The sequence below is a fragment of the Mus caroli genome, unplaced genomic scaffold, assembly GCF_978045245.1.
Source record: "Mus caroli unplaced genomic scaffold, Mus_caroli_1 scaffold_2, whole genome shotgun sequence".
NCBI lineage: Eukaryota > Metazoa > Chordata > Mammalia > Rodentia > Muridae > Mus > Mus caroli.
In genome coordinates this window covers 14,366,616-14,383,280 of record NW_028227257.1, presented here as the reverse complement: position 1 = coordinate 14,383,280, position 16,665 = coordinate 14,366,616, and the positions used below count along the sequence as shown (strand labels likewise).

Genomic DNA, 16,665 nt, shown 5'->3' with positions numbered 1-16,665 from the left:
TGCTCCAACGGCCTTGGAGCCTAGGAGCCAATCCCCATGGGATACTGAGAGATGAATGTCCTGAGTGCTGGGGCACAGGAGGAGGTTGTGTGTGTGTGTGTGTGTGTGTGTGTGTGTGAACAGAATTCCCAAATCATGATCAAATCCCATGATCCTGTCCATTCACCTGACACTTGCTGAGGGTCTGTGATGTGCTGGGAGCGCACAGCATCGGATATGAGGAGCGTAAAAGGACCAACTGGGGGGCTGGAGAGATGACTCAGCGGGTAAGAGCACTGACTGCTCTTCCGGAGGTTCTGAGTTCAATTCCCAGCACCCACATGGTGGCTCACAACCATCTGTAGTGGGATCTAATGGTCTTTTCTGGTGTGTCTCAAGATAATGACAGTGTACTCACATAAAACAAATGAGCCTTAAAAAAAAAAAGTACCGACTTGGGCCAGACAGTCACGGGTGTGGCTACACAGCCACCCTGACTTTGGACAAGTTCTTGGGGTTTATCATGAGTTGGGCTCTCATGAGTTCTTACTGGGAGGCAGAATTACTCCGGAGGCAGAAGGATTATCTTGATTATGTTAATCGATCTGGAAAACCCATCTTAATTACGGGAGGGACCATTCCTGTACTGCACAGAATGGAAGAGGGAGCGCTGGAGCACTGGCTCTCTTCCCCCTTCTTCTTCTTCTTTTTTTTTTTTTTTTTTTGGTTTTTTGAGACAGGGTTTCTCTGTGTAGCCCTGGCTGTCCTGGAACTCACTTTGTAGACCAGGCTGGCCTCGAACTCAGAAATCCGCCTGCCTCTGCCTCCCAAGTGCTGGAATTAAAGGCGTGCACCACCACGCCCGGCTCTCTTCCCCCTTCTTGGGTTACAGATTGGAGATGCGATGTGACTGACTACTTCCAGTGCCCGCTGCCTTGACTTCCTGCTGTGATGGACTGCCAATCAAAATAAACCTTTTCTGGCTTAAGTCTTTTTCCCCCTAGGGCATTTTATCATAGCAAGAGGAAAAAAGAGATGAAGACACCTGCCCCGGGGGGCTGCAGAGGCATAGATGAGACAGGAGCACAGCTCAGTTTTTTAAAAATTGTTTTTGTTTATGTGTGTATGTAGGGTGTGTGTGTATGTGTGTATGTGTGTGTGTGTGTGTGTAGGGTGTGTGTGTGTGTGTGTGTGTGTGTGTGTGTGTGTGTGTATAGGGTGTGTGTGTGTGTAACTTTGAATGAGCTGTTCCTCATAAGTCTCAGGCATTTGAATATTTAGTCCCCCAGTTGGTGGCTGTTTGGGGCAAGAATTGGGGGATGTGGCCTTGCTGAGGAGGTATGCCACAAAGGGTGGGCTTTGATGTTCCAGAAGATTCTCTGCCTTTTGAATGGCTTGGCCACTGTGGACCCCAGCCCTCTGGAACCATTGGCCCAAATAAAGCATTCCTATGATAAGTTTCCTCAGCACGGTGCTTTATCACAGCAATGGAAAGGTGGCTAAGACAGCCCACTGTGGCTGTGGGCACACACACGCCACAGCGCACTTGTTGAGGCACCACAGAGGACAATGCTGAGTGTCCATTTCTCCCCGTCTACCTTGTTTGAGACAGCGTTCCTGACTCACTACTTCATACCCCAAGCTTTGGCTTGCAAGCTCCTGGGAGTTCTCCTGTCTCTGCTTCTCATCTCACCTTAGGATGCTGGGGTTACAGGCATGCATGTGTATACACACACACACACACACACACACACACATGGGCACACACATAAACCCATGAACACATATGTGGAATACACACAAACACACACATACATGTGCACACACATATACCCATGAATGCATATGCACGCACAAATACACATACACATGTGCACACACATACAACCTCGAATACACATATGTACCTGCAAATGCATGAGCACATATACACATACACACATGTGCACACACATGCACACCCCCACACCCACACATACACTGCTGCTGCTGCTGCTGTTGCTACCACCACCCACTCCACTTAGCCTTCTGTGGTTCTGGGGTTCTGTAGTTTTGGGGTTCTGAACTCAGGGCCTCAAGCTTGCACTGCACTCACAGAACCATCTCTTCAGCCTTAGCTCCCACATTTCTGAGACGCCTTGCAGATTTATTTTATTTTATCTTGTTGCATCCTGGGTTGGGCACTCCTATGGACAAGCCCCAGGGGGTGGAGAGGCAGGCTGGTCTTTTGTCAGCCTAAAGATATCTCCAGGGCTTGGGGTGAAGTGCTCAGTTAGCACTCAGACTTCTCAAGTGGCCTCTTCTGCCTCCTCCCTGCCCTCCTCACCCAGAGGGCTCTTCCTAGTTTTCCTGTCAGAAGAAAAAATCTACAAGGGTACATACAAGTGGAGCTGAGTTCCCCACCCTGACCCCAGGGCCCAGCACACAGTAGATGCTTAGCAAGTCTGAGTTGTGTCCCCTCTAGGACCAATGGCCGTCCCTGGCACAGGTATGACATTTTAGTCAAGATCATGGCATCTCGGAGGGAGTCTCTCACTCCACACTGAGGTGGCACTAGGCAGGGGCTGGCATTCACAACCTGGCCGTGGTGGCCGTTGCCTCGTTCTCACCCAGAGTCCCCAGATCCAGCTGTCTTTGCCAACCCCTTCATCTCCTCCAGATGCTGCAGAAGGGGCCCTGGAGCCTGCATGATGCCTCATTAGCCCGAATATGCCATCCCTGTCGCCCCCGTGGGGGGTTGGCTGGCAGGCCTGGCCTTTAAAACACACAAGTTAATTCCTCCTCTGGCACTCGGCCCTGTGACGCAGCCCCAACCCCCTCCCTTCCTCACACCTTCCTCTCGGGCCTCAATGCGGCTCTGCTCCCTGCTAGCTGCGCAGCAAGAACAGACTGTACCTAGTGGCAGCTAAATATAGCCCCACATCGGTGGAATATTCCTGGCTAGGGAAATGGAGCTGGGCTGGCAGTGGTGCCCGGGTGTGGTAATGGGGACCGGGGTAGCTGGGGTGCATAGGGAAAATCCAAAGCATGCTGGGAAATGACAGAGTAGAGACCCTTTCAGATCCAGCAGTGGAGAATCCATCAAGGACCCCACTTGGACTCCTCCACCCGGTTTGAAAAGGACTCCTTTTTCTGGTTCTCAAGAAACTGTTTCTCCTCCCCTGGGACTGTGGACTTCTCACCTGTCACACCCTCTGACCCTTCTGAGCAGTGGGCAGTGCCCCTCAGAAAGCAGAAGCCTCCTCAATCTCATGGAGTCTAACCTTTCAGCTGCCTGTCCTTGTCACCTCTCAGGATTCAATCTTGGCCTTACTTACTACCCGCCACCTGAAAATAACTAAAACCATAATCTGACTCTAGCCTGTGACGGCGTAGCGCAGGCTGGCTTCAAACCCTGCAGCAAGGGCTGTGCTCAGCACCTTACACACTCCTTGACCTCAGGACCGTACTGTGTATCCCTAGAAACCCCCAACTGCATTCGTGTTCCCCCCATCGAATCTTTCACACTCCTTGCTAGAACCCACCACAGCCCGGCATTATGCCTCAATCAGCGTGTGCTTGTTTTCTTTCTCCAATAGAAGCTCTGGAAGAGCAGTCTTGGATAGCCTGTTGCTGTCTCCAGAGCGCTTGGCGCATGCTCAGGTCCATAGTAACCACTCAGTTAGTATCTGAATGAACCAAAGCTGTCTCACCCTGCATTCCTACACGCTCATGAGTACGGGGATGGGGAGGGGGATGAGGAGGGGTGGACACTGAAGCTGGAGATGCAGACGAGAGAATAAGGGATACCTGAGCTCTTGCAAGGGTTAGACGTTGGGCAGGCTGCAGACCCTGATTCCTCCCCAACCCTAGTCTCCCATAGTTTACAGGAGATTTCAAAACCCTCCATCAGTCTCAGAGCTCCATGTTCATAATTTGGACGGATGGCTGAAACTTCTAGAAGTTTCTTTCCATCTCTTCCTTCGTAATGCTGGCACAGTTAAAGCTGGATTTTTATTTTGAAGGACTTTACTTTTATTTTATATGTAAGAATGCTTGCCTGTGAGCTATGTGCATACAGTGCCTGCAAAGGTCAGAAAAGGAGGTCAGACCCCTGGAACTGGAGTTACAGATAGTTGCAAGGCCATGCTGGGAACCGAACTTGGGTCCTCAGCCAGTGCTCTTAATTGCTGCACCATCTCTCCATGCCTGATGGTGGATTCTTTCTTTCTTCCTTTCTTCCTTTCTTCCTTTCTTCCTTTCTTCCTTCCTTTCTTCCTTCCTTCCTTCCTTCCTTCCTTCCTTCCTTCCTTCCTTCCTTCCTTCCTTTCTTTCTTTCTTTCTTTCTTTCTTTCTTTCTTTCTTTCTTTCTTTCTTTCTTTCTTTCTTTCTTTTTTCCTTCTAGCCCCACTTGCTCTGGCCTTGCTTGCTCTGGCCCAAAGATTTATTTATTTATTATATATAAGCACACTGTAACTGTTTTCGGACACATCAGAAGAGGGCATCAGATCTCATTACGAGTGGTTGTGAGCCACCATGTGGTTGCTGGGATTTGAACTCAGGACCTTTGCAAGAGCAGTCAGTGCTCTTACCTACTGAGCCATCTCTCCAGGCCCCTGATGTTGGATTCTTTAGCTCTGCTGCAACCCCTGGGACATGTTGGTCAATCCCTCTCCTGTAGAGTTGTCTTAATTCACTTCCTCCTGTTTCCATGGAAGGCACCCAACCTACGTGATTGCAGGAGACTAGGGGGTAAGGGGAGATCAGGGTCTCTGGTCTGCCTAGTGTCTGCCCCTTGCAGGATCCACTGCAGTTCCTCTTTCTTTAGCATCTCAACACACTCACTCCCAACCCTGCATCTACTCCAGCCTCCTAACTAGTGTTAGAGCATCCGTGCGGGTATTAGGCAAGTACCAGCTTTTGACTTTTGTCTTTGGGGGCTCTGTGCTGGACACCTGGGCTCTGGAGCCCCTCTGCCGCCAATTCCTGTCTCAGAGCCGAGTTCTCCTGATGCCACCCGAGGGATCTTGTTAAAACGAAACCCTGAGCATGTCACTTCCCAGCTCAGAAGTCATCGATGAGCCCACAGCGTCTGTGAGGAGGAGCAAACCTGGTCACTGCCCTCCGAGGGTGGGGTGGGTGATCTGGGCACATCTAGGTATTCTCTGTTGACATTCCAAATGCATGCACTCTGTGACCCTGCATTTTCACGTCCTGAAAATTACCCTGCAGATACACTCACACCAGCTCAAAATGATGTATGTGTGAGGTTATTCACGGTAGCACTGTTCATTTTAGCAAATGATTGGAATCAGGGTACATGCCCATCAGGAGGGGACCACGGAAATAAATTTCAGTATATCCATAACAGGCATTAATAAAAGAATGAGGGCGCTCTTTATGGACCGATATGGAACCATCTTCGAGATGTATTGTTAAGCAAAAGCGGCAGCTATGGGTAAGGAGTGTTTATAGCTACCTTACACGTAAAGCAAAAAAGAAAAACGCGCGTGCCCTACTTCCTTGTACATGCACAGCACAGCTCTGCAAAATATCCAGCAGAAAACTGCCATGCTTGCCTTGGGGACACAGGTCAAGTGGCTTAGGGACCAGATAAGGAGAAGGATTTCTGCTAAATACTCATCTGAACTTTTTGAATTTTGAACCCCGAGATGTTCTATCTATTTTCAAAATGACTTAAATGTTTTTCAAGCGAATGAGTCCGAGATTGTCTGGACTGTACACATCAGCCGCTACCTGTGGGGGCTGTGGGGGCTGGGGAAGGGCAGTGGAGCCCTCTCCTCTTTGCGTTTCTTTAGTGTTTGAATGTTTTCCTGAAATGCATTGCTTTTTTTTTTTTTTTTTTTTTTTTGCAAGGAGGCAAGAATAATGAAGATATTATGTGTAAGGGAACACAATTAAACTGAGCTCATAGACTAGATTCCTCCCTCTCCTCCTCATAACAAACCAAACACATAAACAAAAACCCAACAACAACAAAAAAACCAAAGCCAAATCCATCACACACGCCCACACACACTGTCCTTAGATTCAACTTGAGCTCCTGAGCACTGCCAGGCTGGACACCTGCGGCCTCATCTCTCCTGCGCCATATCTTCTCCCTGGGTGCCTTCCCTTGCCTCTCCCTCTGATGTCTTACTGGGTACTTCAAATCCGAAATGTCCCAGCAAATCCCACCCCTTCAGTTCTGAGGACCACACATGCACAGCATCTGATAACCATCATCTCATCTTCCTCCTTTCCCTGGAGGCCCGAGAACGTCCTACAGGATCATGGTCAGCAGCTCTCCCAGCTGTGTGACCTCAGCTTAGTCATCTGCCTCTCTGAGCCTCTGCCTTCACTGACACTGTCCCAGGGATCTCAGAGAATCATCAGGGTCTAAGCTCTGGGTAAGTGAAGAGGGGCATTGTGGGTGTGTCAGTGCTGATCCGTGGTGCCTATGCATGTGAGGGTAAAGAAGGAAGAGCCACTTCATCTATCTGTCAGATCAACACCCGCCATGGGAGCAGAGCCTAATAACTGCTTAAAATGAGCACCTCCCAGAACCCACGTGTGATTCCACAACACTCCGGGATCGGTTTGGTCCCAAGAACAAGGGACCAAGTTTAGATACATGAGATCCTTACAGGGTATAGACAGCTGTGCCTCCTGCCTTTTCTTTTTTTCTCCTTTTCTTGCAGGAGACTCACCCACTTTTCCCTGCTCTCTCCTCTTCTTGTGTGACCACCCACCTTCCCACAACCCCAGAGTTTCTTGCAACCCAAGACATGCTCTGAGCTCTGCACTCTGCGCTCCCTCAGCATTGCTGGGTCAGCCAGCTCAGTGACCTGCCTAGGCAATACATCTCTGACCCCAGCCCCTGTCCCAGCCCTGCCTCTTACTGTCTTGGGGTCCACTGTGAAGTGGTGCTTGACCCCGCCCCCTGCCCTAGCCCCGCCCCTCACCTGTCTTGGGGTCCACTGTGAAGTGGTGCTCGCCGTCCAGCACACTGTACACCAGCCGGGCACTGCTGCCGTAAGTAGGGTCGTCTGCATCAGAGGCCATCACCTGCATCACGGATGTGCCTGGGCCCGGGGGACCAAGCAAGACAAAGGTCATACAGCGGTCACCTGAAACTTTGCAGCCCTGTTCCCTCCCTGTCTTAGGGAAGCCATGAGACTAGGGGACCATTTGGGAATCTCCTAGAGGTCACTGGACATCTACTTTACAGCCCTGCTCTCAAACTGAGGCCCAACCTGTTTCCTGACCCAGGACCTTCCTAGGGATGCAGGCAGCCATGGATTCAAGTACCCCTTGGTTCCCAGATGTAGGGTCAGCAAGGGAATCTCAGGTTCTTCTCCAAAACGGGCAGAATGCCAGTCCTTGGTCTGCAGGGCAAGCGGGAGAATAGATTTGATATTCCCACTGCCGTGCAGCTAAGGGCAGTCCCTCAAAGGCAGATGCAGGGATAACAGTCATTATCTATATAGTTATGAGGCACAGTCAGAGCTGGGACTAGAAAGCAGGCCCCAGGGGGCTTTTAGTCACTACAGCCCCTCTGGATTCATTTTGGACTCTGCCACCTGTCTTCCTTCTCTGCAGCAGGAGCTGAGCAGAAGTACAACCAAGCTCACTAGGCCTCAGAGGCTGGCATCTCCTGGCCCCCAGGCAGGAGGATGGCAGTGGCCAGCTTCCCTTTGGAAAGCAGTTAGCTGTAGGACGTGATGCCCTCTTGCCCCTCCCCCTGATGCCCAGACAGCGCTGCCCCCCTCAGGCCGCACACACTTCTCCTCATGCTCGGCACGTAGGCTGCTGGGGAGAGCATAAATTGGATAAAAGTCCATCAAACAGCGGCAATTAAGTTATTGATTTTCGACGCTGCCTCATTAAACTGGGAGCTTCTCCCGGCCTGTCCCAGAGATGGCTCTAATTTGACATCATGTTCAATTTGACGAAAGCAGGGCTTGGGACGTGAGACTGGACCGGTGGGGGAGGGGCAGATTGAAGGTCTATGGGAACCTTTCTAGAAAAAAAAAAAGTGTGTGTGTGTTGAGGGGGGAGATGGAAAAGAGTTCGGGGGGGGGGGCGGGGCGGTTAGGATAAGACCCAAAGGGAAGGAGCCTGAGGTCCTACATCTGGGTGGTGTCCTCAGTTGAATGCCCTGCTGGGGACCTGGGTGAGACCCTCCTGGGGCTGAGCTGGACTCTGTGGGCCAGCAAAAAGCCTGCTGGGAGGTGAGGGTAGTTCACTGCTTGGCTAATGAGGGAGTCTGCAAGTGCCAGTACTGCAATTCTGCTGAGCCCAGCCTGCTGCCCGCCTCTCCCGCCTCCAGCCCGGGGCCCTCCATCATTCCAGACAGACACATGTATTTATTTTTCTCTCCTTTGCATTTCTCATTTTCCTCTCTGGGTTCCCCCTCCCAGCCGCTGGAGCCTTCCAAGCAGGCCCTGAAAAGCACCTCTCTTTGTTGGCTGCAGCTGCGTGCCAGCCACACCTGAGTTGCCCTTAGAAGGTGAGGAGAGAGGACAGCCCCACCCCTACAGTGCTGATGCTCATGGGTTGCCAAGGACACAGCTCCAGTTGCAGAGGAAGGGGGTAATGGGTTCCTGCTGGGCACCTACTGTATACCTAGAGTCACAGCCTCTTAGCCCATCACTAGTCCATAGTGCCTCTCAGAGATGTACAGTGGACCTCTGCAATATATTACAGGTGAGGAAAATGGGCCAGATGGGAAAGATTTGTTTGAGTGTACAGAGAGAGGATATGGTGGGATTTGAACACAGGACTACATTGTCAGAGCCCCTTTGGGGACTTGTGACAGCACAGGCATGGTGACTCTGGGGAAATGGCCTGGTGTGCTGAGCCAGAACCACTAACAGACCTTGATCAGAGACATGCCACGAACTCCCTTGTCCCTGGCCTCTCCTCCAAGCTCCTCAGATCGTGCTGAGAAGCCTTTTGTTTCAGCACCAAGAACAGCGCCCAGCGGATCCAAGAACGGAAAGGCTGCAGGTGGCAGTCTCAGGAGGCCCCGCTGCTGTGTACAATGTGTCCAGGCCTCCCTCACAGAGGCACTGGAGTGGGAGAGGATACACGAAGTGTCAGGCTCAGGATGGGTGCTCAATAAATAGGGCTGGTGTAACGGTTACGAGGCAGAGTCTCTCTGTCTCTTCTCTGCCTGTTCCTTCCATCCCACAGGCAAGTCACAGTGCTGGGCTGAGTGACTCCCTGGGGACATGGCTGAGCTCTCTCACTCTCTCATTCTCTCACTCTCTCTCTCTCCCTGACTGCATCCCAGGGATTCCCTCGGGGATGCTGGAATAATTTTCCCAATCTGAGATTCTTTATGGCAGCCATTACAGTTAATGCCGACACGTGGGGATGGTGAAGGGTCAGTGATTCACCACGGCTCCCCCAGGCCCAGAAGAAATGGCTTTCTTAGGCCACACAGCCCCTCCCCACTACTCAGAATTTCCCCAGAATTGGCAGAGAGAAAGGAGCCAGGTTGGAGGCAGCTGTGAGGTCACCTTGGCGTTGTCCCCCAGGTCAACTGCCATAGCTTCTGCCTAGCAGCTCTTGATGTACCATCATGTTTCTTCTGTCCTCACGTTAAGCCTGTGACACAGATGCAGGGGCAGATGGGAAACAAATCTTGTTTTCCCCACTTTTATGTAAGCACTCACGCCACAGCTGGATATCAAGCCACCAATGTGGTGTCAAACGATTCACAGGATTTCCAAAAGTCTATGCGCGGCTGTCATGAGTGAAAACCCGTGGTTAGGTATCATTGCTCAACACCAGTGATATCGTTACACACAGAGAATAACCACTTCATATCACACACAGTGCTTTACATACACTATCCCGCAAAACCTACACAGAAGCCTTGCAGTCAGATCTGTTAAGATTTCCAGAGCCTGATTACTAATACCCATGATCCCAGAAGTCTGGGCTCTGCAATGGGAAGTTACCATAAATTTGAGATCAGACTGTGCTACAGGGTGACTTCCTATCTCAAGAAACAAACAAACAAACAAACAAACCCACTTTGCAGATGAGGAACCTGAGGCTGAGTTGGGATAAACCTCTTTACCTCTTAGTGCCTTGGGTTCCTCATTTGTGAGGTAGAAATTAAAAGTGCTTACTGGGGCTGGGGAGATGGCTCAGCAGTTAAGAGCACTGACGGCTCTTTCAGAGGTCCTGAGTTCAATTCCCAGCAACCACATGGTGGCTCACAGCCAACTGTAATGGGATCTGATGTCCTCTTCTGGTGTGTCTGAAGGCAGTTACAATGCACCCATATGCATAAAATAAATAAATGTATCTTTAAAAAAAAAGAAAAAGAGTACTTGCTCTTGGATCCATTCAGCAGAGTCCGTTCCCTCGATCAGCACCAAGGACAGCACTCGTCCATATTCAACTGGCCAGTTGTCAGTGAGGCAGTATTTCAATGCAGGGTGGATCTGGTATCAAAACTAAAATGCCCTGCCTTCCAGGTAGAAGGAGGGCATTGATTGGAGTTGATTTAAATTGGTGACCGAAAGAGGGGGGACTCTGAAAAACTACAAGGGAGGAGAGAGGAGAGGAAGGTAGGGATGGAATTCAGGTTCTTCAAGCCAACCTATCGATGATGGGCTGTGTTGGTCTGGGAAGATGGGGAGGACTGCTGTCTAGGGTTCTGCCTGGTCCCCCTGCTTGAACACTTCTTAAGAGCCTAAGTTAAGACTAGGACTAGGAATGACCTGATTCTTGGGTAAACGGGATCTCAGGGCTCAGGGATCCGTGCAGAATATTAAATATGGGAAGTCTGGTCCTTAGAGAGCACAGACTCCAGTGGTGCTCAGCCTGGCTACGCATTAGAATCCTTTGGGAGTTTTAAAATAAAACTGATGCCAAGTCTCGTTCCTGACCAATTAAATAGAACTCTGTGGGTGGGGTCCAGGCAAGGGCATTTTTTTTTTAAGTTTCCTATTGGGCTCAGAATGGATGCAGTGTGGACTTGGCCCCTGACTGGACCAGTAAGGAAATGGAGTAACAGACATGGTCAATGCCATCCTCAGGTAATTTTTCCACTACGCAGTAGGGAATGATTCCAACCCAGATCTTTCTGGCTAGGATGTCACCCTCCAGACACACTGGACCTGCATTGAAGGCGACATTGAGAAGAAGAGCAAGCCTGCCGTGTGCCCTGGGTCATCACAGCTCCTCAGAGCTGAGGACAATGTGAGAAGTGGGACCTTCTAAGAGGTGATGTCCCTCACACTTCCAGCGAGTGTAGGTAGGCATCACATCCCTGGGTCACATCCCAGTATGTCCTCACCTTACTCAGGGGACAAGCCTGTCTTCCCTTTGTTTGGCCTGTTTCCCTCTGTGTAATCTGAGACTCCTTGGAACTTAGAGATGATGGGTTTAAGAGGCCAAAGGGCCAAATATGTAATGTGTACATCACTGGAACTCAGTTTCGGTTCTCTGGACAGTCAGGAGGCACTTAGGGCCATGTCCTTGGCCCTGAGTAGGAGACTCCTGCACACCAACATCAGACAGGGAGGACTTGCCTGCCACTCAGCTCTGATTTATCCAGGTGGCTCTGATGTCATTCATTATGTTGGTCTCTTAACACAGGCTATCCACGGGGTACAGGAAGTCGCCTCAGGCTCCTGGAGGAGGCGATGCAGTGTGAGGGGTAGAGCTGGAAGGCCACAGAGGTAAACTCTCATGCACTCCAGCCTTTTCCCAGGCTCCACATGAGGCTTCAGGACCCTCACCCCAGAGGTTCCTAAATCTGTAAAGAGCCAATAGTATTTTGTCCCTCCAGTATCCGGGATGTGGGGACCCCTCTGGTAATGAGATTAACGAGATTAAGTGCTTTAGCAAAGTCCTCCCCCAGCTGAGTCGACTGAGTGTCATTATTATGAAGACGTTTCTAATTGTCTTCCCTTACCTCCCATGCTGTCCTGCTGGGCCTGGGGATACCCTGGGCTTACATTTAGCTTCTCCAACATTTATAAAAACAGCTTCCCACCCCCTGCTGCTGCCAGCACCGTGTGGAATGCTTTCTATTAAAATTTAAAAACCACTTGTCGAGTCCCTGGGAACACTTAGATTATGAAGGGAACAAGCCCCTCCTCCAACCCCGCCCTCCTGCCCCCTCCCAGTTCCCTCCTGGACCATCACTTACAATGTGGGCTGGCTGGGCTGGGCTTGACCTTGCTTCTAGCTCCCCAGCTGGGGAGCTCTAATGTAGATGGATGACCCACAGGAGAGGCCGGGAAGCAGCTACAGGGAAAGGGAGGTGGCAGGACAGGGGGCGGAGGGAGGCCAGTCCAGAGACCAGCACCAGGGGAGGTGACACAGAAGAGGAGGGGCAGGAAAGTGGGTCAGGGTGGAGAGATGAGGGATAGATACATAGGGACAGAAAGTGGGGCAGCTACTATGGTAGAAAACCAGAAATGTAGCAAGCTAGAGTCACAGAATGAAGATGGTACCACACAGAAAACAGGAGGCAACATGAGGCAGAGCACTGGGCAGAAGGGTGGGGTCCGGCCTGAAGAGGTGAGGGAGCCTTTTGCAGAGACTTAGAACACCTCTCCCTCACTCTCTCTTTTCTTAGGGATCTCAGCCACAGTCTTGACCCCGTGTATGTATCTAATGTTCACCCCCAAAGGGCTTTCCTGATACCCTACATTAAAGGCCACAAGATCTTTGTCCTCTCAGCATTCATGTGAAGCTATACTCGTAGAGTCTAGTGGGTGACCTTGTGTGTTTGGGATGCTGGTATCTGCATCAGCAACAACAGTCTGGCCAATGGAAGAAGGCCAATGTGGTAAACGGGGAGGGGTAGGGGTTGATGTAAGAATAAGAGTGTCTTCTCTTATTTCTATGCTCTTCGCTGTCTGAGACAAGGTATCTCATGGAACCTGGAGCTAGCTCACCAAGTCGGCTAGAGTAGCCGACTAGCAAGCCATGGGGACACCCCAGTCTCTGTAGACCCCAAGGGTAGGAACAACGCTGCTTCTGGCTGGGTGCTGGGGAGCCAAACTCAGGTCCTCCCTCATGTTTGCATGGTAAGCCCTTTACCCACCGAGCCACCTCCTCAACCTATAAACCCTGTTAATGTAGCTGCACTCATTCACTTGATAGCTATCAGGGCCCAGTGTGTTAGGCCCCCAAGGCAGGATGGTGGCTCCATCAGCTCGGCACCGGCTGGCATGTCGGCTCAGAGCCCAGCACAGACCTGGTGCTCATGTTTGGATGGATTGTTTTCCTTTTATTTAGTTAGTTTTAATTTTGCATGTTATTCATTTTTATGTGTGGGGTGTGGGTCCGGGAGGTGCATGTGTGTAGAGGTCAGAGGACAACTTCGTGGTGTTGATTTTTCTCTGTCTTTGCATGGTCCCCAGAGCTAGAGCTTGGGTCACCAGGCCTCCGTAGCTTTACCCGCCGGGCCATCCCGCCAGCTTTTGAAGAGCTTGTTGATGGAAGAGACAAACTGAGGATAGGCGTCTTCTTCTCTGTCCAGATTACCTGGGATCCCTGGGGGTCGACTCCAAAGGCCAGGGCCCCCTGCCACCTGTCCCCACCAGAAACCTCCCATCCTGTTGTCCCTCCAGCAGGGGAGCAGGAGCTAGTGCTGTTGCTAGGCAAGAGGATGTAGCACATATAGATCTTCCTGGACTTTAATTAAAAACATCTTTAGAAGTCGTCTCTGCCGAGGCCAGCGATTGATTCCTGGCTTGGGCCCTAGGGCTGCTGAGCCACACTCTGGCTGCAGATGGGACAGTTGGAGACTCCCCGCTTACTGCTTGCTGCCTTCTACAAATGATACCCTCGGGAACCACCCTCCTCTCCTCTCTGCTACCCAACCCCCCCTCGAGCCCCAGATTTGGGAAACAGACTGCATGCCCTGACACTTTTATTCCTGCTCTTGGACCTCGGTTCCCTTTGCTGCAAAATGGGGGTGTCAGCATTTAAGAGAGAGCCCATGAAAGAGGATGAGGTGAGATTAGAGGCGTGAGAGTGATTTCAAGCTGTAAAGTACTTTGCAAGGAAGCGTGGAGACTGTCCCCTGAAGAAAGCTGTGGATGCTGCGTTCAGAGTTCTGATTCCAAGGTCTGTCTCAGCTTTGACTACAGAGCCTCAGACAAGTCACTTGTCTCTTGTTGCATTTACTTCCCATCTGGCAGAATGAAGACAGTAACACCTGCCCTCCTTATTCCCGGGATTGGAGGATAAAGGCGAATCGCTCTGTGAAAGCAGTGTTAGCTGATAGCTATTATTTACTGAATATCCCAAGAAGTGCGGGTTGTACTGCAAAACAGGCTCCGTCTACTCATTAGAGATGCAGTTCACAGGGAACTGGAGCCAAGGGGATGGGACTGTGGCAGGGGCCTGCAACATCCACACTCGGTTGAGCCCCAACCCTGTGGTCCGGCCACACCACTGCTACTGTGTGGTACACCATGTCCCCCACCCTGCCCTTACAGCAGGCATCACTAATCTTTTGTGGTACTCCTTTCTGTTGAGCCCAAATGAAACCTTCAAACTCTCTAGTTGCTACCAGTTGATGGAGGCGGCTGCAGGAGATGAAGCTGACTCAGCGCTGTTCTGAGGTTGGGATGGTCCCCTGTTTCTCAGTGCACTGTGACCCTGCACACGCGTGTGCAGGGTGTGAGGTGGGTACCAGGAATCTCAAATGTCTGCTCATTTGGGTCTCAAAGTAAAGTAAATTCCAGCAAACATTGTCCTTGCCCTTGTCCTCCGGTGACTCGTTACAGGCTCTCCGAGTCAAGCACCCTGGACGCCATGCATATAGTGGGCGCTAATAAACATTGGCAGATCTCAATGGTCTCTGCGTCTCCTGCAGTTCACAGACTAAAGCAGTGGCTAATGAACCCAGATTGAATTGAGGCTTTGTGTTTTCCTTCTTCCTTTTTGAGAAAAGGTTCCTCTGTATAGCCCTGGCTATCCTAGAACTCACTCTGTAGACTGGGCTGACTTGAACTCAGATCCATCTGCCTCTGCCCCCCAAGTGCTGGCACTGCCTAGCTGAGGCTCTGTGTTTTCAGTGGTGCCAAGCACTGTATTTTGCATACAGTTGGCATCGATGACTGGAGAAGTGGAGTTGGGTCTGGAAACCCTGGGAGATTTGTATTCTGGAGGATGCAGGAATCCCCTCACTGAATCTGGGCCAGTTTGTGACAGCTTAGGAGAGGCACCCGGAGCCCCTTTACCTCGCTTCTCTGCCCAGACTCAATGCTTGTCAACTTCATGAAGCCCCAAGCTTTTGACCCTTCCTTTGCTGATGAGTCTCCTGCCACGACTCTAGGAGAGTGTTCAGACTCATCCTAGGCACTTTCACTGGTGTTTATGGTGCACACCCCTGTCTTAGCCAGACCGAGGATGAACTTGCTCCTCCCTCCACGGCAGCTCCAATACTGAGCTGCTCAGAACGCTCGCCTCTCTCTCCCCTATCCAGTCCTGCACTGACCCCGTGGGCTCTGCTCTGAAATAATACGCTGGCATTCTTCTTTCTCATTGCCTCTTACCTGTCCAACTGGTGCCCCCTCTCACCTCCCTCTTTCTGCTCCTAGTCTGTATATCAACACAAGCTAGGCCATTCTTTTAAAGTATGCATCGGGTCTTATCACCTCTCTGACTCCATCTCACTCAGCTGCCACCAAGTCCTAGGTACTTCAGCTTAAGACCTGTTTAGGGAGGTACCCAAGCTCTGCCACCCTCCCTATCTCTTCTTCTGCCTGCAAACTCGATGAGCACAGCCTGTCCTCGGGTCCTTGCATGCATAACTCCCTGTGCCTGCAATGTTCTTTGAATGTGGTGGCAGTTCAAGTGTGGTACCCAACCCAGCTGCAGCTCCTGGGAGTTTGTTATCCTTCCTCACAGTCAGACCTGCTGGATTGGAAGCCCTGGGGGTGTGGCTGAGGTGGAGCCCTGCGATGGAGTGCTTACCTAGCCTGCATGAGCTGAGTTTGATCTCCAGCACTGCAAAGGAAGGAGCCCTCGGGGGGATAGATGCAGCAACCTGTGTTAACTAGCTCTCTGGATAATTTGGGTTGGGAACCCTGCTTCGAGCTGCTCCTTCGCTCAGTTCCCTTCTTTCAGTGTGTGATTCAATGCTCTCATAAAAAGAGAGTTTCTGGCTCTGTGGATACGGAAGGCACTTGCTGTGCAAATGTGGGGACCTGAGTTCTAATCCCCAGACCCATATAAAGCTGGGTGAGATAGTGCCTGTACTGGTTAGTTTTGTGTCAACTTGACACAGCTGGAGTTATCACAGAGAAAGGAGCTTCAGTTGAGGAAATGCCTCCATGAGATCCAGCTGTAAGGCATTTTCTCAATTAGTGATCAAGGGGGAAGGGCCCCTTGTGGGTGGGACCATCTCTGGGCTGGTAGTCTTGGGTTCTATAAGAGAGCAGGCTGAGCAAGCCAGGGGAAGCAAACGAGTAAAGAACATTCCTCCGTGGTCTCTGCTCAGCTCCTGCTTCCTGACCTGCTTGAGTTCCAGTCCTGACTTACTCTGGTGATGAACAGCAGCATGGAAGTGTAAGCTGAATAAATCCTTTCCTCCCCAACTTGCTTCTTGGTCATCATGTTTGTGCAGGAATAGAAACCCTGACTAAGACAGTGCCCATTTGTAGTTCCTATGTGCCTGTAGTGAGATGGGGGGATGGAGACAGGAGAATCGACAGA

General features: G+C 51.0%; 1 protein-coding gene across 2 annotated transcripts in view; it reads right to left on the bottom strand.

Annotated features, from left to right (window-relative positions):
- Cdh22 (cadherin 22) overlaps nucleotides 1-16,665 on the bottom strand; it is a 69,318-nt gene that overhangs the window by 38,642 nt on the left and 14,011 nt on the right. Inside the window, exon 3 of one of the 2 annotated variants that reach the window (XM_021156302.2) lies at nucleotides 6,924-7,043. In XM_021156302.2, coding sequence (XP_021011961.1) covers nucleotides 6,924-7,043 — 120 coding nt within the window. The remainder of the gene's footprint in view (nucleotides 1-6,923; nucleotides 7,044-16,665) is intronic. The other variant, XM_029469594.2, reaches the window with a different exon arrangement.